This window comes from Ambystoma mexicanum, chromosome 6p, assembly GCF_040938575.1.
Source record: "Ambystoma mexicanum isolate Mex_15411 chromosome 6p, UKY_AmexF1_1, whole genome shotgun sequence".
In the NCBI taxonomy this organism is placed as follows: Eukaryota; Metazoa; Chordata; class Amphibia; order Caudata; family Ambystomatidae; genus Ambystoma; species Ambystoma mexicanum.
Window position 1 is genome coordinate 251,628,092 of NC_090935.1, and position 19,810 is coordinate 251,647,901.

Here is a 19,810-nt window from a genome sequence, read left to right on the forward strand (position 1 = left end):
GGAACAAACGCTGTGCTGGACGCGCAAGAGCTATCACATCTGCCCTCTCCCTGCTACAGTAATAAAGGCTGTACAGGACTCGCAACAGCTATCAGATCTACCCTCTCCCAACTAGAGGAAAAAAGGCTGCACAGGAAATGCAACACATATCAGATCAACCCTCTCCCAACTACAGGAACAAAAGCTGTACAGGACAAGCAACAGCTATCATATGAACCCTCTCCCCACTACATGAACAAAGGCTGTACAGGACATGCAACAGCTATCACATCTGCCCTCTCCCCGCTACAGTAATAAAGGATGTACAGGACTCGCAACAGCTATCAGATCTACCCTCTCCCAACTAGAGGAACAACGGCTGCTCAGGAAATGCAACACCTATTAGATCAACCCTCTCCCAACTACAGGAACAAAAGCTGTACAGGACGAGCAACAGCTATCATATGAACCCTCTCCCCACTACAGGAACAAAGGCTGTACAGGACATGCAACAGCTATCCCATCTGCCCTCTCCCCGCTACAGTAATAAAGGCTGTACAGGACTCGCAACAGCTATCATGATCTACCCTCTCCCAACTAGAGGAAAAAAGGCTGCACAGGAAATGCAACACCTATCAGATCAACCCTCTCCCCAATACAGGAACAAAGGCTGTACAGGACATGCAACAGCTATCACATCTGCCCTCTCCCTGCTACAGTAATAAAGGCTGTACAGGACATGCAACAGCTATCAGATCTACCCTCTCCCAAGTAGAGGAACAACGGCTGCTCAGGAAATGCAACACCTATTAGATCAACCCTCTCCCCACTACAGGAACACAAGCTGTACAGGCCTCACAACAGCTACCACCTGTCGCCAAGGCAGTCATTGAACAGGTGCACCTACTTTAACTCGAAAGCCATTCTCTTCTTATCCTGTATAGACACAAACAATTGCATGCAAATTCTAGGCCTCCTTGCGAGCCGAAGGACTCAAAGGATGCTGGGGCCCACTTTATTTACCCATTGTGGACTCTAAAAAACAGTGTGAGGCATCCCCCACACCACACACGTAAACACTTTTGTGGTTCACAACTTTCCTCACATCCTTGTAAAAGCCAGGTTTAATACACACCCAGGGAGTACAGAAGCCCACCACATTGCAATTTTCTTTGGCTACATTAGAACAGTCCCACCCTTAAAGTCACAGTTTTTCTGCACAAAGCATTGGAAGTTGTCCCATTTAAATACCAATGGCTCAGACGATCAATGCACCTGTTGGAGGAAGCTGTTCAATGTCGGTGAATTATAAGCATACATTGCCATTCATTCTTGAAAGATATATAGCCTGATTTAATTGGTGTTTCCATAGCCGCAGAAAATGGAGGCACATGTCTTCATTTGTGCAGGAAGGGCACCTAAAATACGGGTCAAGGAAGATGCAATGCGTGTTACCCTTAGTGAGATGGTGTGCACTTTGGTGGTTATGTCCAGGAAAGGGGGCAGAGATCTTCAACAGGTACCACGAGTAGACCGCAGGATAGTGTACATCGTGTGGCTTTGTTACTCCTGTAAGCACCAGGCTGGTGTCTGAAGTAAGAGGTAAGTGCATGTATGATGTGTCCCATTAGATGACAAGTAAGCACTATATGCAGCAAGCACATGCTCCTGGCATCATGACATTCCATGCAGTACCCCTAGATTCTGACCAGCAGAATACTACAGACAGCTAGGTGGCGCTAACAAGCCGGGTTTGTGAAGGCAGCGGGTAAGTCTATTTTAACTTGTTCATGCAGGCATGGTATTCTACCCATAACTTCGGAGCCAAGGGGGAGGGCAACGGGGGTACGGACAGCAGAGGCCCCTCCTATTTATGAACATTGTCTGCCTGGCATGGCCACGTCTTCCCATGCTCTGGACTTTCACAGTGGGACGCGTAAGCGGGCTCTGTTGGACAGCTGCTACTATGGAGTCTCCGTTGTTTCCGGACCGGCAAACTTGTAATGAGGATCAATGTCTTGTAACACCATATTCACTGCAAGTAGCATATAAATGCCTCAGGGCTTTGTGCGCTGCTATAAATGAAAAAATAAATACATGGAAGAAGGAAAATAGAGCCCCATGCACCGTTCCGAGGGCCACACCACAAGGGAAGTAGAGTTAAAGACTGGCTATATCCCATGGGGAGGATCCGTGGGCCCAGACCAAGTGGCGCTATGTTCACCTGAGCAAAACAGTGCTGTGCTACACATACTGGTGTGGGTGGCGGGCGTCATGCTTGAACAGAGTGGCAGGTAAAATACCTGTAGTTCTGTTAAAGCATGCTGCGCTACTCCCAAACGCAAGGTGTTTAGTTGGCGGTTGGGCGCAATTTGTTTTCTTCAACGGGGTGAAATTCGCCAGGCCACCCCTTGCGCAGCATGTGCATGCTGTGCTGGGTGGTTCATGGCTTGGTTAATCCCCTCATGGTTGCACAACGTCAGGGGGCTGAAGTCAATTGTTCATTTACAGCAAACTCATCGTAGTGATCAAGGCCTTTGTTATGTAGTAGTTCATGATGCCCCCAAATTCGGGTTAAATACGAGAAACAACAGTGGTGGACAGGCCTATGAGGGGCCTCTAGAAATTTCAGGGTAGGCCTCCCCATTCTGGGCCTCTTTTGTGTGGTAACCTATTTTATTTCCAAATGTTCTCATAGGAAAAGGGTCGGGCCTGCTCAAAACGTGTAATATGGGCCCATTTTGAAAATGATTCCAAGGGCCTTTTTTATTTCCCAGTCCACCCTGGATGCAAAACTGAGGACTATGAATGCACAGTTTTCTTTTTTGGTCGAAACAAAACTCAAGTCTCCAATTTTGAGCCCAATATTCTTTCTTGTAGGTGGGGTCAATTGGGGCTCTCGAGGTGCCCACAGGACGTTGTAACTCGTCGATGGATTAGAATAGGTCAGAGAATTAGCGGAAGGTGGACTGCCTCACTGATGTACATGGTGTTTAACTACAACATTTAAAGTGGTTCCATTTCAAACCTAAATCTAGCTGATATATCGATTTATATTTTACCAAATGCCCTTTGTCCATACAGGTATGTTCCTCAAGCGTTGAAGCAAGTGCTCACACTTCCTTTTAATAGAGTGGGAGAATGAAAACTTTAAAAACTTCAGTGAACCTTGTGTAATTTTCTTCCTCCACCTAAACGTTGGAGATAATCATTGTAATCAGCCAGTATTGTAATATGTATCTGTCTTCAGTAGGACCTGTAATGAGACCCAAGGCTCTCAAGGCCCAAGGAATTCGTTGTGACTTCTTGATGCATACCTGGCTGGTATGAGCGATCTACAAGTGGGTGACCCACTTTATGCATAGTGGGTCACCCACTTGTAGATCACTCATACCAGCCTGGAGGTGAAGTCCTTCAGAATTCCTGGCCTCCGGATCTCTTACCCAGGGCTTTACCTGGGCTTTGACTAGTCGGGGCTGAGCCCCGGCAGTCTCCAAAAAGGGCTCCTGAGCAGGGGCCCACTCCCGACTAGCCCCAGCCATGCCGACACCTCCGTCAGGCAGCCTGTGGTGCCGAAGCACTGCAGTTACACAGGCTGCCTGCAGGTTTCTGCACTTCAGAAGTACTGACACCTGCAAGCAGCCTGTGTTACTATGCAGCGCTTTGGCTACACTGGCTGCTTGATGTCTCCGTAATCAGAAACAGGGGGGGGGCTGTGCAGTCCAGACCTCCTTCTGATTCTGAGTACAGAGAAACCAGCAGCAGGGTGACCTTTCGTTCAAGGGGACGTGGTTAAAGCGTTGCCTACCACCAGCTCCTTGGATGAAAGGACTGCCTGCTGTGTGTGAGTTGGGGCACACTGGTGTCACACCTTTGGAGCACCCAGCCCCTTCTTTTGTTTGAAAGATGGGGCTGGGCGCATCAAAGGTAATAATGCCAGTGTGAGCGCTCTAATTCTATTACCAGCACCCCCAACCATAGGGGACTCTCCTTAGAGGACATGGCGTAAGTACCCCTACTTAGGCCATGCCCCTTAAAGAGAGCCCCTCTCGATTTCTAATCCCACTTATTGCACTGGTCTTACCTGAATGACAGCTTCTCATCGTTCGGCTTGATGCAGCGGACATAATGCGGGGTTGTGGCATTCAGTGTCTCCATGAGAAGGTGCAAGGAGTTACGGAACTGGAAATGACAAAAACATGAATACATCTCTATAATTAAACTCGCCAAAATACATATGGACACAAAATAACAAGCAGTGGCTAGAAAAAGAATGACAGTATTTGTATATGTCTTTCTGCAGGTACCTAAATAAAATGGATCTTTTTTAAATTGTGTTTGTACGATTTTGTTATTCGCGGAGTTGACTTTAATGACATAGTTTTCACCTTACATCCATATCTTTGTAAGGGTAGCCCAACATACAGGGGTACCCCCTAATTATACAGGTACCCCTAATCATGCTCACACTGGAACAAATGCACCCCTCTAGGGAAGCAAGGCTAGAGTTTTATCTTGCAAGGATAACAAGTTTATTATTTACAGAATTGAGGATGGGGTGCAAAGATTTCTGCTCCCTGAACGGCATCTTCTGTCCCTCTTCATTCCAAGCTCCTCCAGACTGAAGCCAGGCAAGATCTTATATACTCTTAACGTACTGTAGTGGCATCTCTGGATATTGGCATGGCTCCATCCAAAATGGACCTTCTGCTCTCATAGGGGTGCTGCAGTCTTCCTTCCTTGATGGTCATATTTCATCTAGCACATACTACTTAACATACTGCTAGCCTATGCAAGAATACACTCTAGCTCCCTCCTCGTTTTTTTCATTTTGCTACATTATGAACATTTATATATAAAAACATTTTCCCGTCATGCTCTCCATATTTCATTCATTTGACTGACATTTTTTATCTGGTCTTACAATCTCCTCATAACTTTGTTTTCCATAATTCTGCATTGTGTGCATGAGCCTTAGCCTGCCATAGGCCCTTTGACAGACAGCAAACAGCTGCAGAATTACGTGCTGGCCTGCCAGAGCTAGTGAACACCACGCAATGCCTGCAGTCCATTTGTAGCACAGGTCACATTCCTTTTGGCAGAGAGCCTGCTTCCACCGTGCATTGAGAAAAACCGAACTAGAATGTAACATTTACATATATATTCAGCTAATAGTTATTTACACCTTATATTTAAACAACAACTGCCTTCTGTTGGTGCCCGCCCATGTCTGTGTGTGTCATTATGTTTGCATGAAAAAAGCTTTTCTCAGTGCACCTTCTCCCCCTTGGTCTCTCTGTAGTGCCTAGAAACAGTCAACAGAAGTCTTGCCTAATTCTAAAGTGCTTGGGAATGAAGGAAGGTGCTAGCTCCTTCCCAACATCTTCCTCCTGCCCATACTCTCTGCTATACCATTCCCTCTGCCACATTGTCTTTGTTCTGATATTTTAGGATTTTGTTAATGAATTACATTTTCATGGCGATCTGAAGAAGGAATTTGTTTACATTTTGCTGTGAAAACGGAGGCATCGCAATAGGAGAAGGTGGGGCATGAAGCAGATGACATTACCAACACAGTAACTATAAGCCACTATACACACACCCTGTGGGGACTGCTGCTTCCATGTTGTAGACCCAGAAAAGGCTTCACCAGGCTTCACATGGCTGTGCACATACGACTGTGCATGTGTGTCCCCAACCACATAGCTGGCCATGCCTATGCAGGAGATTCTCAAGGTTGCCAGCCTCATTTTCTGATCGGTTTTCAGGTCCTACATCGATTTGTCCTGGAGTAAAAAGATTGTGGTGGTACCATACATACAATCTCATGTTACTGACAATACTTTTGTTTGAGGACTGTCAATGCTCTGCTGACATGAGGGACTAGAACTTCTACAGATGGTATGTGGGCGTAGAGTTGCATGGCACTCAGGCAAATCAAGGAACGTGGGTGATCGGCGAACGCCCAACCTGAAAGCCATTGTGCAGTGAGGACACAAAACTACAACAAAGTTCATTGATTGGAGGCTCTAAGATTGGGAGTCGCGTTTACAAAGCATTTTTTAATGGGATTTTCACATTGAAAAAGGTCTTTGGTCTTCGCCCTTGGTCTGCGCTGGATGGAAATCTGAAGGCTGTGGTGATAGAGTGGACGCAAGGAGCAGACAAAAGCCTGTGAGTTGCCCATGCTTGTCTATCAACTTTCAATTTCTCAAATACAATTTTGAAACAAGGCACTCAAAGTAAGTGTGCATGCTGGGTTGGGAGGGGCCTGAGGACACTGCAGTGCAAAACCATCAGCAAAACCACCATCTATTTATTTTGGTGAAACGGAGGGGCGAGCCGCCAATCGCCATCCAGAAAGTGATGAAATCTAGCTTTTTTTAATCAACAAAGCAGTGAATTCCCCTTATTTTTCTCATACCAGAAATTCTATTTATTTTTTAATATTTTAATTTGGTCGGGAGGTTAAGTCACATGCTCAGTGAGGAACGCCTCAAAGCCAATTCAGACGTTTATTTCAATTTGGTGCTATGGGAAGAGGAGATGGTAACAGGATGAAGGGCGCTCTGTGCAGTGTGGGCGAGGTCATAGTGCGGGGGGATGGGTCATCGCTTCACTCTTGGTGACTGACGCCCCACGGTTGTTGGTGGCAGCAGGCCCCATTATAGCAATGGGCTGTATCCCTTCCCCTACACATGCTGAGTCCTCCCTGCTATCAGTCCGTACGCCAGAAGTAAAGCTGCCCCTCCAATCATAGCTCGCCATCAGCTCGGAGGGACTCCCCAAGGGTGACTGCAGCTCCGACCACATCTTCACTCTTGAGCCTACAGCGGGTCACTTTGACCAGCTCAACTACTTTGCTTTGGCCAAGAACTAGAGGAAGTCCCACTTTTAGTTCCACCTCCATCACTTCCTAGCATCCCCTGGAGCACCACGGTTGCACACTCTAGGGCTGTGTTGGTGATCTTGTGAAAGATATGACAAATGTGATATTTGTCTGTGCCAGAAAACAGAAGATATCATCTAAAATGCCAGGCAAGCGTGTTACATTGATATGGGTGGACTTCTTTTGGAGTTGCATTCTTAAGATTGCAGCCAAATCCTATGAAACATTGGAAGGTGAATTCACCTGATGTCCTACGGTTTTCTTGTGCTCCTTATTTGCCACTTTCATGGCTGGTTTTGCTGCCCGGATGTTGATTTTTGACTTTGGAGTAGGAGGAACGGGGTCCTTATCGTCATGGAACAGGTCCGCCACCAGCTGATACTAGAAGCAAAATGAACAACAACAAAATATGAGGCAATGTACAACCAGCACACACATTACTTCCCTATATATGTCAGCTGTATATCTGCAGAATCAGAAAGGAGAACACATATCCTAAACCATGTATTGCTGCCCTTCTAAAAAGCAAAACAATCCAAAGCATATATGATCAAGTGTTATCAGTCATCTGTGAACATTATGTAAAGCGCCATTGAGGTGGACGGGTCTGTCCACCTATTGGTAATCCACTGAAATGGGTATATCCTTTTTGTAGCCCTGACTCCGTGAGGGTGGGTCAGGATATGGCCCTTTGTAAATTCTCTTCTAACACCTACAGTCATGGTTTTTATGACTCCTCCTTGTACCTGCTCGTATCACGCTGTTTGAATGGTCTTACTGATGCGTGTTTTGAATGAGAGGCCACAGTACAGAGTAAAGCGGAGAGATTTTGCAGTGGATAAGAGTTGAGGTGTGAACCCGTCGTGCTTCATTTCCATCAGCCGTTCCTAGACCTGGACATGCTTGGTAGGGTTTCCAGGGAGAATGAGTTCAATCTTGGTTGGGTGGAGCTTCAGGTAGGTGCTTCACATCCAGGCTTAGGTGAGGGACAGGCAGTGTACGAGTCAGTGAATGTCCCCGATGTAATTGATCTTTAGCTAAAGCCGTGTGTTAACTGTGGGGAATTTTCCCACCAGCAGTGGCATTGCCACCAATTGCGGAATGCAGGCTGATGCGTTTTTCATCTCGGTCTTTGCTCTTGCTCAATGGCTACTTCCCTTTGTCACACCTATTTGAATTCTGTTATTGGGTCCTTTCACTGCTACTGCATGACGGCAGTCCCCACATTTACCATCCTTTCTGTGCTCTTCTCCAGTGTCCATTGGGCCTCTTACAAAGACTCTTATTGGATGACTCATGGTTCTTGAGCCACACCTTCTCAGGAATCTCCCATAAGCCAGCCAAAATACCAGGAGAAGACTGATCTGCTGCGCAATACATGTGATCTGATATCTCATCTCATAATTACTCACCGGCTGACAATAACGCAAGGAGCTATTTCCAAACTCTGTAATGTTTTCCCCATGCACTAAATAAATCTATCCAAACACACCTAACACCACATTTAGCTAATCACAACCATCAACGAACCTTGCCTTGCAGATTCCCACTGATGAAGCGACACCAGAAGGACTGGACTGTGCCCCTGTATTAGGGGGTAAGACTCTATTCCTCAATATCTCTTGGAGTTGGCAACCATATCAGATTCACAAGACACTTCTCGTCCTCGGCATACCCAACCTAGACCTTCCAACCCAGCACCTTTCAGTCGTCTTGTTGGGGAAAGTGGCCTGCCATTGGTAACCACCATACAAGAGGTTGATAGAGTTTTGAACCTGAATGCTGCCTTCTGAGCCTTTACTGCTTCCATAGACGGGACATTGGGCCTCATTACGAGTTTGGAGGTAGCCATGCCGTTTTTAGCAGCATGATCCGAATCCCGCAAAATGGGATTTACCGGGCCATTCCGACATTTGCGGGCCCGGTAAATCCCATTCGCGGGACCCGGACCCGGTACATCCCCATTCCCATTTGAGCACCCATAGAACTCAATGGGAATGGCGAGGATGCTAACAACGGACCCGTTAATGATGGGTCCGTTGTTAGCATCCTGTTGTGCTAGTGGGTGCCGCTCTGCACGCCTGGTCACGCTGCAGAACTCGTAATGTGGTGGCCCGGTATGAATGGTGCCGGTCCCTTACTGGCACCGTTCATACCGTGGCCGCCACACTCGTAATGAAGCCCATTGAGCTGCTAAAAAGACACACAATGGTGGCTGAAGAGAAACGGAGAAGAACGTAAATTTGAGAGTCTGGAGATAACAGCACTTTAGGAAAAGGCACTTCCTGTAAAGAGAAAGCAAACAAAGGAACCATCATATTTGTATTTTTGGGGTGGTCATAAAGGGCAACATTCACCAAACAGTTATCACAGCACTATAAAAGACATAATTTATGAGACACGATTTACAAAACATATCTGAACAAATTCAGAACTGGCAAGAAAAAGGGGAATCCGCTGAATAAAGAAGTGGCATCCAGGGCAGGGAAGAGAAACATTTTCGGTTGTTTCCTGTAACCGAGTAAATCTTGAATCTTCCTTAATGCAGAGGGGAAGCTTATTCCACCATTCAGAAGCCAGGAGGGTGAATGTTTAGACACCTAATCTGGCCCTCTCAATTTTCGGTATGAACAAGGTTTAGGAATTCAGCGATCTCCGTGATCTGTGAGGATAGTAAAGGTGTAATCATAAGGATATCATGTTCATATATTGATTTTGCACCAAACATCGGCTCTTAAACGTGATCCTCTGACAGGCAGCCAGAGCAAGACAGTCTAAAGAAGAGGACAGATGAACATACCAGCTGCCGAGTTCAGTATGTGTTGCATTCTAAGGAGATCATATTTTGAAAGTCAAAAATAAATGCTGTTGCCAACGAACAGGTGGGACAAAACAAAGGCAATGCCACAATTAAATTTAGGATTAAATAAAAACTAAACATCAGGTTCTTTAGTTTCCTAATGTGATAGAAGCGTGATTGAGCAACCGAGGAGCCCTGATGAGATGCGCACACATCTAAATCAAATAGAATGCCCAGATTTATTATCCGAGAGACCGGAAAAAGTGTTACCCCAAGAAGAATACTTCACATTGACTGTTAGGGTCTCCATTTTAGAGGGATGGATGTGTACATAGAGTCCATCCAGTCTATGACAGCCACCAAGCAAGTACTAAGGAAATAAGAAGAGAAATGTCTGTATCCAGATAGTTTATGAACAGCTGAGTATCGTATCATCGCATGACTCAAAGAATGTATCATGATATGATATGGCATTTATAACACGCCTATAAACAAGAGTTTCAAGGCTTCGAATGAACTTAACCAATGGGATCATGTAGTGATTGAAAAGTAGGAATGATAGAGCTGAACCCTAAGGAATGTGACAGGTTATAATTTTTCACTCGACCGAAAGTTCTTCAATTTAACGGATCTAAGTGTCAAAACAGGGCAGGACTATTTTGGCAATTGTAGGTGATAGAAGATAGTTAGGGGAGGTGGAGCATTCAGCTGAATTCAATATGATAGGCAAGTCTTCAGGCGTCAACAGGCTGTATGAGTTGAGAATAGTAGTTGGAATAGATCTGAAGTTTGATGGCCTAATTGCTGTATCCACTGTAGTGGTTGGGCCACAGCGGTGAAAGGACATGTTATTCATGAAGTAGTGACAAAGTGGATCTGCAAGATCCTGTGATACAGTAATTGATGTCAGGGCTGGTGAATAGTTCAATTAATCAATAATCTGAAAAATGTCATGAGACATTAGTCGTAAATCGCAAGTTCCACACTAGAAGAAATACATGTTTTTTTAAGGATTCTGAATGTTTGCTTTGTAGAAGCAGAGTTGTCTTAAGTAGCTCATTTTGGAAAGATGATCATGATAAGTGCACCGTTTATAATCGAGATTACGAGTAAGCGCCACGATTCATTGACTTTTTTTAGTGAAACACATGTTCTTCTGCGAAGTCCCCCCTGGTTTTCAGAGGGGGTAGCGTATCTAATAGCAGACAGGCAATATTAAGGCTGGTGTAAAAAGATCATTAGGAATGCCAAAGCCAGCGGAAAAAGCAGGGCAGGATTTTTTCATGACCTTGAGCGGTTCTTCCGTGAACAGCTATGCAAGCTTGACATGTGGCGAGACTTAATATGTTTTATAGTATGAACAGTGATAGGAAAATAATTCACAGTGATCACAGTTGGGGACGCTCGTCAAATCAGATATGCACATATGAGAGGAGGAGTAAAGAATATGTTCCAGATACGGACACGTGGACAGCTGATTGTGTGGGAGTTAATATTGACTATTCTGTACTATTTAAGATCAAGCATACCAAGGGGATTGACTTGAATTCAAACGAGTAATTAAAATCACAGAGTAATGACAAATGAGTATTAGAACCCATGATGGAGGCTATAGATATCGGTAAAACCAGGTGAACGATCTCGGAGAAATATATCTATATTGCTATGCTTGGCCGTAATAAACTGGGCCAGTGAAGACGCCTAGAACGGTAGAAAAGGGGCTACAACATTTGTACTGCTTGATCCATCCGAACACATGATAGCAACGCCCCTCCTATCTGATCGAATTGTGATGGGGAGTAAAATGGGTACTTTAAAAAGGAATTAAGGAATTTAAGACTGGGCTTTTACAATCTCTCAGCCGGGTTCTTTTAAAATAGGAACATCAATTTTATGATTTAAAATCCGGTCAGAAATCATGTGGCAGTATTTTTCTGCAGAACTGGTGTAAGTAAGGCAGCAATTCAGCAGCTGTGGAGATCGAGAAGGCTAGAGAGTATCTGCTTCTGTGCAGTGGCTGAGGGTAGATTTTCATGTCAGAACGATTAAGAGAAGGGCAACGAGTGACTTATCAGCCTTCTAAAATGCGAATCATACCAACATCTAAAAAAGACTCCAAGGTGAAGCGATCCAAAATCATAGAAGCGTCAGCATCTGTTCCTGTAGTTAATATAATGTCATCCCTGCGGGTAACGTGGTGTTGATGGGGGCAAACAGTTCCTCATTTTGGTGCAAGCAGTTTTTATGTGCAACTGGGAGGGTGCCACACAAGAAGAGTCAAAGAAATGGAGGAAGGACTAATATTGTGTCAAAGAAAGAGCTTCTGCAGAGAAGCAGCGAGAGTGATTGATATGGAGTAAGATCGTCAGATCGATAGTGAGTAGTAGAGTGTCAGTGCAAACACAATATTACACAGTGCTGGTCATTGGGCCGGCACTCGGCAGATCTCAGAATCCGGCCAGAGTCAGCTGCCCAAGTCCATGAACCACGCTGGAATACTTAAAAAACAAAAAAAGAAAAAAAAAGTGCCCGCAATGGCTGCTTTGCCTTTTACCGCGACTTTGGCACATTACACACCAGTGCCAAAGCCTGCGGTAAAAGGCAATGCTGCCGCCGTAGGCTTTTTTTTTTTTTTTAAAGTATTCCAGCATTGCTGGATGTGCACTACGAGCCCTCCCTCTAGACCATGCCCCTCGGGCACCGCCTGTTGGGGGTTTGTCCTGACCCCCAGCGATACCCATAGGCCCCCAGCGCGTACAGACCACACTCACACATCTGTACTGTTTGGGCTTCCCAGTCGCACTACTGCAGCTGGGAATGCCCCTTTTATTTACACTGCACGCGGAGGCGTGCAACGTCACGCAGCCACATGCGCGTCCCTTCAAGGGGCAGCGCCACACTCCTCCTTTTTCGAGAGGACAAACAAGAAACACTATAATAATACACACTGCAAATCAAACAACTCTGCTAACACAACACTTCAAAAACTAGAAATCGGGCATGGACATGCAGGTATAACTGCCTGCTAGCAGTGTGTCCAAAAATTGGGCCTGGATGCCACTCACCGCCCAAACCGGAGCTCGGGAAGTTCCACGGCCCAACACACAAAATGGCTGCCAGCCGCGTGGGTGATGCACGGCCTACAGCACGAAACGAAATGCCATCAAGATTCCGTTTCAGGGAAAAAAATTGAAGATTCCGTCACCACTGGGCCCAGGCATCATCCCCCACTCGTCGCCACTGTTGGGGGTTTGTCCTGACCCCCAGCGATACCCGTAAGTCCCCCAGCGCGTACAGACCACACTCACACGTCTGTACTGCTCAGGCATTCCGGTCGCACTACTGCAGCCGGGAACGCCCCTTTTATTTATACTGCACGTGGCGGCGTGTAACGTCACGCTGCCGCGTGCGCGTCCCTTCAAGGGGCAGCGCCACACCACCCCCCCCCAAACTCCTCCCCCATCCCGGACCTTGTGTTGTGGGATCCCCACCACATTTTTTCCATTTCCACCACTGATATTACATTTAAAATGTTTAACTCCAATTAACCACGATATTAAATTACAATAACAATGCAGTAAGATTATTACAATAAAATTAGCTAAACATTCAGCATTTCTATCGGGCCACAGGCAACATGAAACGTTAAGTGTGAAATAACGTGCAGCAACAGGCGCATCATGCAAATCACAGGAGGGGTAGAGCTCACATGACAGGTGGTGGAGTGATGTATACTCACCTTAAAAGGTACACTAAGGAACAGAAGAACACACAATTGAGTAGCACTGCAAACAAAATAATGAACTGGCAAGAAGATAAGATTCAAAGAACTTTAAAAGCTCGAAGGAAAATGAAAAACAGAAGCTGTTCGGCTGCACAGGAAGCAGGACAAGGACAATCATGATCCCTGATAGATTTAAGTTTTGGGCACTTGTTTCTTGCACTTTCGCACCAGGAGGGCCACGCTGGAATGCCAGGGTAGAATTCAATACTTGGGGTGCTTTGGCAGGAAGGGCTGGGGCGACGAGACTCCCTTGTACCTGGAAAGGTCTAGAGATGGCAAATATTTGCTGGGAAAGGAACACGAGCCACCGGTTGAATTTTGCAGCTAGGCAACTAGATTGTTTAACTTTCAGTCCAATCTTCAGAAACTATACAGCGCACCTTAACCCATGATGTGCTGGCCTGCACTTGAGCGTCGCTTTGATACTTCACTGAAATACATTAGCAATGTGTGCTCAAAGGGGCGATGCTGACATATAGAAAGAATCAGCACAGGCTATGAACACTGGCGGAACCAGGCTGCGGCATGGGGCTGCCGGCCCATGGTGATCTGTACAGTTACACACACGCTCGCCCTCTGGCTCATTCATTCACTCACTCGGCTTAAAGCTGGCAGTGATCAGAGTGAGCGGGAACGGTTGGGAGCTGTGTTCCACTACTCTTATTTTTTTGCGTTTACCATTCCTCTACTTTTTACAGCCATGTTCACCATTCTATATAGAGGATTTGTCCATTCATGTCCCTGTGCAAGTGTAAAGCTGTAATAGGAGCCTCAGTTACTAGTCACTTAGACTATTGCAACGCTCGTGCCGCAACACATTGTCACATGTTGCACTATGATTCCGCCTACTCTTTCCCCTGCAGAGAACACACAGTTCCACTACTTTTTTCGGTACACTTCTACCCCTGGCAACTGGTGTCAAAAACAACTCTTGTACGCATTTGCCTTCTTCGGTAAGAGAAGCTGGATGGGGAACGAGTTCCCGCCATTGCTTACATGCGTTTTCACATCAAAACCTGTGTCACTAGGAAAACCCAGGATGTGCAACCCGGAACCATACAAGTGACTAATTCAGGGTGCCGAGCGCTCTTTGATTTGGAAGTGACAGGTCAGAATAACAGATCATATGCCGACTCATAGTGCGCAGCGTCACTCTGTGGTAATGACGCCGGTGCAGGTCGTTGCAGATGGTAATAACGTGCTGCCCATGGCAATGACACTCGGTTCACACAAGCAGTTTCCTCATGCTTGGAGGGTCGCTGTCAACTAGTGAGGCTCACCCCCAATGATAATATCACTCTAATGTGCATACTGGGGGCTACACGGCATGCAAGCACATCCCAAGCAACAGTGCAAGAAGATATGAGAGGGAGAGCAGAGCAGGGCCTTCATGAAGAACACCATTAGCTGAGGAAAATCCCACTTCAGATCTCTTGGAGGGTCCCCCGAAACCGACACTAGCATCAGCCCTGTGGGCATCCTTCCAGCTTCTACCAATCTGATTCCGACCGCCCACAGCTAAGACCTCAGCAAGGTCCTCCGGATCAACAGGGTCCCCTCTCTACTCACCCTACTTGACCATGCTGCTTCTTTCAACACCGCTGACCATGAAGCCCTCCTTGACACGCGTCTGGGCTTCAAAGGAAGAGCCCTGTGGTGGTTTGGCTCCTAGCTCACGTACAGACAGCAAATGATCCTTATGGGCTCCAACCCATTCTGGCACTGCTCAGTAACCTGCAGAGTTTCACTGGGCGCCATCTTATCCCAGTCATTATCGGACTCTACGTGAAAAATCTCATCAACACTAACACAGATTACAAGCAGCTAAAGACCACTTGCATCAACCACACCCAGTGACTCAACTACCGTTTGTCCCTCATTTAAGCCTGGCTGTCAAGCGCTTAGCTGAAGTTCAACCTGACTAAAGGAAATGTATTCTTCTAGAAAACCCAACCAAGCATGTCCAAGTATAGAATTAGACTAGCTGATGGAAATGAAGCTCAGTGGATTCACGCTTCAACTCTCATCCGGTGCAAAGTTTCCTGGCTTTCCCGTCAGTTGTGACCTTACATTCAAAACACATGTTGCCAGGAAGGCCAAAACACAAGGATTTCCTCCCTGTCATGAGCTTCAAAACTGTTGTCCAAGCACTGGTCCTCTACAACTTGGGCGATGGCAATGCTCCACTTGCCGGAGTCCAAGATGACACTGTGGCCCCTCTAAAAGCCATCCAACAAGCTGCAACATACCTCATCAGAGTGTAGAGGAGGTCCCAGACATAGCCTGCACCCCTTCCCCTCATTTCGAGGTACCAGGAGCGTGCTCGCCAAGGTATGTGACATATGAGGAGCAAATGAACCAACAAAGAGCTGCACTGGGACTCTGCCCAGTATACATCAGAAGATCCATACTTGTTGAAGCGCCCATAACCAGGCAACCCTGGGCAGCACGGTACCCTATCAGACAGCCGTACCAGCCACTGATACGAAACGAAGAGTACCTACAGACGGTCCATGAAGAGACCCAAAGAGCCCTAATGGAAGGCCAGTGGAAATGACTCAAGGGCCTGAACAGACTCGTGAATGAAGAAAAGCAGCTATCGAAGATAGCACTCCAGTGTGAGTAACTACGAAAATAAATGTAATGGACACAGAGAAGAGACGATGTTAAAACGTGAGGAAACGTTGCTACGAGACAAGATGGGAGGAACCGACCTGTCAAACGTGTGTAAATAGGCTTGGAACGCAAGAGGCAAAAGAAACGATACTGCTTGCAATGCTTAGTAGAAGATTAGAGCGGCAAGCACCAACCACATATCTACCTCAATAAGGCACATTATACAAGTGGGACTCCATTTTGTAAAAGCAGAAATGTACCCAGGCTGCCAGAGGCCTGACAGGCCAGGTTTCGTAACCCAGCCAAAGACAAGGGAAGGAGCGGAATCGAAACTCAACAAAGAGCGGTTCATGCCTAGGAAATCGAGGTCAACCAGAGAAAGGGAGGAGAGCGTCAGCTCACAAGACTTAAACTTCAGAGTGTACCAGCCTGCCTCATGAAGGTCAAGATAAGGTGCGTCCATGCAGGTGGTGAGGCTGAAACAGAATTAAATGCACTAAAAGCTGGAAACTGAAGCAGATTAATGGTGAACTAACACGTGACCAGCCAGGCGCGAAGAATTACCACCGCCTAATGGCATCCAGGACCCGAGGATGCCATAACTTTTCCCGATAAGAGACTACAATTTCGAGGCCATCCTTAGCCAACTAATTGACACATCGTCCTAAAACACAGATTGATGGAAGGGAGGCAGGGTGAAACTTGGGATACCAGGCACATGGGTGTCCATTCTGCATGCTGCTAATTAAAATGGGGATTTATGTCTAGGGGTGTAACCTGCCCAATCACAATGGACCAAGTTATCTGGAGTCCTATAGATAGTAGAACCAATAAGACGTCGTACTTGTAGTGACGTCAATCACGTGTGAAGTAGAGGGAGGGGCGTAGACGCCCACCCGATAAGAGTTATCCAATCCGCATGCCCTATTATAATATACAGATATAACATCTATACTTAAGTTACCTTTCCTAACAAATTATATTGCATGATGATTTTTTATAGAATTAGATGTCAGTGATGACGAGTTTTGCCTATAACAATGACTGTTCGACTGAAGTTCGAGGAAGTCGGAGCAAGACAGGTGATCACAATGCTGCTAATTTCCATTTGTTTCTCTGTTTGATGTACTTGTCATTAAACAGACTTCCCTTTGCCAACTTACTGAGTCCTCATCATTGAGTCGTGTTGGAGTAAGTGAATCCTGCACCCCCAGTCCTCACATGGTGCAGCTATCTTGTCTTACAAGTTCTAGAGGGTTAGCGCTGACCTATGGGCCCGTCCGTGAATTCCTCTCCTCCTGAACAAGAGGACTAAGAAAAGTCACCCACTACAACTACATCCTAATGGAGCTGCAAAGGCTACCCCTTCAAGCGGTTCCATGTGTTAAAATCACAGCAAAAATGGCTGTTTACACAGAAAATCGCGGCAAAAAGGCTGGGATTTTGCCACCACAATCCATGTAAAGGATGCAGGGGACACCACCGCACCCCCCGCTCCCCTTAAATGGTATAATGGGGTAGACCTTTACCGGGTCAAACCACAGCATTTTTGCCACGATTTTTTATAAAGGCAACATTTTTGCCACGATTGTATTACTGCATACCCTTCAAGTGTACATCATGTTCAGGATAGCCTAGAACAGCTACAAAGCAGTAAAAACCCAAACTCCATTTTACCTGACAAAGAAACTGACCATCTCCAAAATCCTATGGACCAGCAGAAGCTGCTACATCAGTAGAGTGCAAAGCAACACTGCAAGAGAGAATACGAACTGGATGCAGGCCTTTTCCTACAAAGCAATATGTCTCTGGAAAGCAATATGTCTCTGGAACAGGTCACCACTGTAGGTAAGACTGGCACCAACCATCCGACACTTCATGGAGGACCAGAAGACCCTACTCTTCAAAGAACATCTTGCGATTCACTAAACGGTCCACACCAGCCTACCTCTCACCCTATGAGGATCGCTGGCACCTGACACTCCTACATATCCCAACTACCCCCGCACCATACCTGTAACCTCCTGAGTGCATTCCCTATATACACAGCCCATTTCCTCCCACCTAGTTCCCTCCTTTATACATACCATACATACAAACATACAGACTCCCTGTGTCAAAGAACTTCCTATTTTATGACTAGAGCATTTTCTGCCACTAGCGGTATATTTTCAGCACCACCCGGAGTTATAGCACTGAAGGAAATGATGAAACATTTAGGTTTAACCGTTAGTAGATATTTACCGCTGTTGGTATTCACTTTCAGAGGTAATGCCAAACAAGCAACAATAATACAGGACACCAATACTGGCAACTTTGTCCCTTGGCTGAGCGGTAATCTGAGCAGAGCACTAGATTTACACTGGAAGCATTTCTTATAGAGTGAGGGCTGCATGGTCTATGACTTGAGTCATATTCTTTTTGCTAACATGTATTAAACACATGCTCATTTTTTGCCCATGCCTGGCGGGCATTCATTCTTCCGCTTACGTGTATGCGCCATTTGCAAACTATAGCAAACGCCTAGAGATAGGGGTTTGTAACATTAAACAGTTTCATCTTATTATCTCATGTTTGCATTTTCTAAGCAATGACAGCTGGTCCTGCCCACCTTTCCTGTACAATGAATGAATGAATTAATGAATTAATGAAATGTTTGTGAGTCGCAACACCCCCAAAGGCCTCAGTGCGCACTGAAGAAGTGATCATAGGGAAACAAAAAAAGTCAACGAGGGGTTCCTCAGGCGGTACCAGCACACTGGACCCACCAACGTTACCTTGCTGGCCTTCAGGATGTTGATCTGTTCCTCATACACGGTGTCCCGGTTCTTCTCCAGGAACCCATCACACTGATATTCTACCTGCAGAGAAGCAAAAAGCGGGACAATTGCGAAAGTCAGCACCAGGCCAGCCAATGCGAACCCAAACCCTGATTAGCTTAGGATATTGGTTGCTCATTGGACGCAGTACAGCAGAAAACAGCCCATTCTCCATTATAAAATTGCTACTGTAGTTATGTGTGGGGGGTGGATCCCACAGTCTCCCACAATGCAGGCATGCAGCATCACCCACAATGCAGGCATGCGGCATCACCCACAATGCCTGCATGCCGCATAATAATTGTAAAGCTACACTGGAAACATCTAGGGCCATCTGTCAGACAAATGCCCCTTCCTCCTTAAGTGCTATGGCTGCATATAGGAAATCATTTCAAGCCCCGCCCACCCACACCTGCAACAGAAGAAGGTATGGCTGATGGTTGCAAAGGAGCATTTTCATTTTGAAAGCACAGCCAAAGTACAAGTTAGCTGCCTAAAATATATGACCTCCTCCAGGACAGTTTAAAACTGTTCGTGTGTGATATATTTAATTATCCGCTGTATTTTTACAGGCTCATGTTTAACACCCCAAAAAGAGGCTATTATAGGTAGAATCTAAAATGTTTCTCACATTATATATGAAACATGACTTTGTCAAACATTGAAACACAAACAGGTAACCTTTTCACACATTATCTTTTGTTACTAGTCTTTTAAGTCTTGAAAGTACATTTTCAAAATCCACAGGCCATTTGTACCTTGCACTGAATTGCATTCTGGTATTTGTAGTCTTCCATTCAAGGTGAGGGAATAATGCCATAATTGTACACTTTTTACCTAGCATATTTCTATAATAAGTTATAGATTTATGTAAGTACTTTACTAAAATGTGTGTACTTTTTAAGTTATCTTTATAAAACAGA

At 45.8% G+C, this 19,810-nt stretch overlaps 1 protein-coding gene across 4 annotated transcripts in view; it reads right to left on the minus strand.

Annotated features, from left to right (window-relative positions):
- The window catches only part of MYO5B (myosin VB), a 1,432,615-nt gene that overhangs the window by 469,463 nt on the left and 943,342 nt on the right, over positions 1-19,810 (minus strand). For all 4 annotated transcript variants that reach the window (XM_069626964.1, XM_069626962.1, XM_069626965.1 and 1 more), the window contains exons 14-16: positions 18,846-18,929; positions 7,112-7,249; positions 4,064-4,161 (exon numbers count right to left, since the gene is read on the minus strand). In XM_069626964.1, coding sequence (XP_069483065.1) covers positions 4,064-4,161; positions 7,112-7,249; positions 18,846-18,929 — 320 coding nt within the window. The remainder of the gene's footprint in view (positions 1-4,063; positions 4,162-7,111; positions 7,250-18,845; positions 18,930-19,810) is intronic.